Below are 2,586 nucleotides of genomic sequence, written 5' to 3' on the forward strand. Positions count from 1 at the left end.
CGGGAGCAGGACCGGGTACTGGGATAGAGCTGCGGCCAGCGCCGAGGCCTCCACGGGCCTCCGCGGCCGCACCAGGACGGTTCACACAGCGGCATGAGGCCGATGGAAATGGCCCCGCATCAGAGGTTCTACTCGTGTGGAGAGAAGATATTCCCCTTTCCGTTTATACTTGATTTAGGACCGAAAACTACTGAGCACCTAAGAATTTCTCGTACAAAGCGAAAAATAAATTCCCTTTCTGGCCCTGCTCGGGCCTGTTTTTGTCCCTGCCTTGTATCGGCGCCCGCGCCGCAGCGCGGAGTCCCGCGGCCGCGGAAGGGCAGCGCGGTGGCCCTGAGCAGGGGCCTGGGTGCCTGGCACGGGCAGGCGAGCTGCCCCGCCGCGCTCGGAGCCAGGCCGGCACAAACCCCGGACCCTCTATCCGAATACCTCTGGTTGCCGCAGGCTGGGCCCGACTTACAAAAGGATTCTGGTCGACTACGCATTTAAATACCCGGGGAAAGCGAAGGGAAAGGCAGACAGAAAAAATAGTAACGAGGAGCCTCTGAAGGTTATTGGGAAACTCGATAAAAACAAATAAGTAAATAAAATAATATCAAGAAGCTGATTAATTTTATATCTGAATAAATTTGGTTTATTTAAATCAAATATCAATAGTAGAAGGTTAAATATATTTCTATGATCTTTTCTTCAAAATCATTAGATTTATTTAATTTACTTAACATTGGAGCAAAAATTAAAATAGTASAAGTGCACTTGTTTTGATTAATAAAGCATTGATAAATGTCCTGCTTATTGGTAATTATTATTAAGACGTTTATGTCGTTGCCCGTAATCACCGTCATTTAACATTGGAAATACATATATTCATATCATTAGAAATGTCTTGCTACAAACTCTGCATCAAATTTCCAATAGGAGCAGATGAACTGGTAAATGTAGCTATTGCCCTGAACACGTTTAAAAACAAAACCAAACACCAACCACACGCAACATAAGCACCCGAAGCGAAGGGACACGCGGAGGGACACGGGGGTCACTCGTCCCGCAAAGCAGGGCCTTTTGCAGCAAGAGCATCGGGCCGAAGGGCGCTCGTTATTTTTGATAGACGTTCACCAAGGTTTTTAAGGCAAAATTTAATTCGTCTGGCCTTTGGCTCTTTCTTCTTCCAGATCATGTGCTTCCTTTTTGGCCTCCCCTTCCTTTCCCTCCTGCCTGGAAGCGGGGAATTTGTCCTTGTTGTTCTCTTTTTTCCATTTCATCCTTCTGTTCTGAAACCAGATCTTTACCTGCCTTTCGGTGAGTCCTAGCGCGTGGGACACTTCGATGCGTCTCTTCCTGGTCAGATAGGGGTTAAAAAGGAACTCCTTTTCCAGCTCTAAAGTCTGGAATCGGCTGTATGTTTGTCTTCCTCTCCTCCTACCAGGCGCTGCTGTTTAAAAGAAAAACACAGGATTTTGGTGGTTGCTGTTGTCGTGTGAGACAGCGAAGCCGGGCAGTGAGCGAGGATTCGGGTCCCCCGAGAAGCCCCTCGAGAGAAGCGACACAGAAAACGAGTGAGGGGGGAAAAAGTAAACCCAGAGGATATGGASAAAGTCAGAGTCATACACACAATGCGCCGAAAAAATAAATAGCTGCAGCAGATGCATTAAGCGCCTCCACCGGAGTTTACGGGACCGAGTTTACAGGGTCACTTTATTATCTGGTAACGGCCCCCGCCCGCGGCCCGCAGCGCTTCCACATTTCGGCTCCAGCAGCTCGGGCCGGGCCGCGCGAACGGCGAGTTCCAGGACACGCGTGGGGAGCAGCCGCCTCCCGCCGAGCTGCCCCTTCGCTTCTGGGCTGCTTTATTCTCAAGAGCCCTCGCGGGTATCGAACGCGCGGGGAGAGCGGCAGGGAGAGCGGGAGGCAGAGGGGAAGAGTGGGAGGCAGCGAGGCAAAAGCAGGAGGAGGAAAGAAAGTTTCAAACTCAGACGTGAGATGGAAGCAAATTTTTTTTTACTGCATCCAACCTTGCGGTCTCATCCAGGGAAACATTTGAGCAGGAGACGAGCTCTGATTTAAGTGGTCTGGTTCCTCGCCAATATTAGCACTGGACGATTTACAGTCAGGATATTGTACCAGCTCGGCCTCTTGCTGTGTCGTAAAAATCTGCTGTCTCTGTAAGTTATCGTATCCGTAAAATTTAGCGGGCTCCCCGTGACAGGTAACCCCGCTGCAGGGGGCAGGAGGCGGAGGCGCGCCGGGGGGCGGAGGAGGCGGCTGGTAGGCGGCCGTGGGGCTCCCCCCGGCAGCCGGGTAAAAGTCGCCGGCGGCGCCGCCGCCCCCGGGGCCGCCGGGCTGCGGGAAACCGGCTCCGCCGGGGACGGCGCGGAGGACCCCCCGGGAGGAGCAGCGGGGCCCGCCATGACCTTGGGGCCGCCGCGGAAACCGGCGGCGGCCGCGCCGGGCACGTAGAGCAGCGCGGCGGCGGCGCGGCGGCCGCTCAGCTCGGGCGCGAAGCGGCAGTCGTAGTACGGGGCGCCCAGGGGCTCCCCCGCGGCCGCCGCCGCCGCCGCCGCCGCCTTGTACTTGGAGAACAGCGGG

The 2,586-nt window shown here is 54.6% G+C and overlaps 1 protein-coding gene across 1 annotated transcript; it reads right to left on the minus strand.

The window, feature by feature from the left end:
- Positions 1-1,136: 1,136 nt before the first annotated feature.
- On the minus strand, positions 1,137-2,585 carry LOC112958246 (homeobox protein Hox-D8-like; the record flags this gene model as incomplete). Its single annotated transcript, XM_026052060.1, is given in 3 exon segments — positions 1,137-1,432; positions 2,013-2,346; positions 2,349-2,585. Coding segments are annotated over 3 exon segments (867 nt in total), but the record flags the coding sequence as incomplete, so codon positions are not given.
- Between the last annotated feature and the right edge of the window lies 1 nt (position 2,586).

Source organism: Nothoprocta perdicaria, unplaced genomic scaffold (assembly GCF_003342845.1).
Source record: "Nothoprocta perdicaria isolate Ctin4 unplaced genomic scaffold, notPer1 scaffold_83, whole genome shotgun sequence".
Classification (NCBI taxonomy): domain Eukaryota; kingdom Metazoa; phylum Chordata; class Aves; order Tinamiformes; family Tinamidae; genus Nothoprocta; species Nothoprocta perdicaria.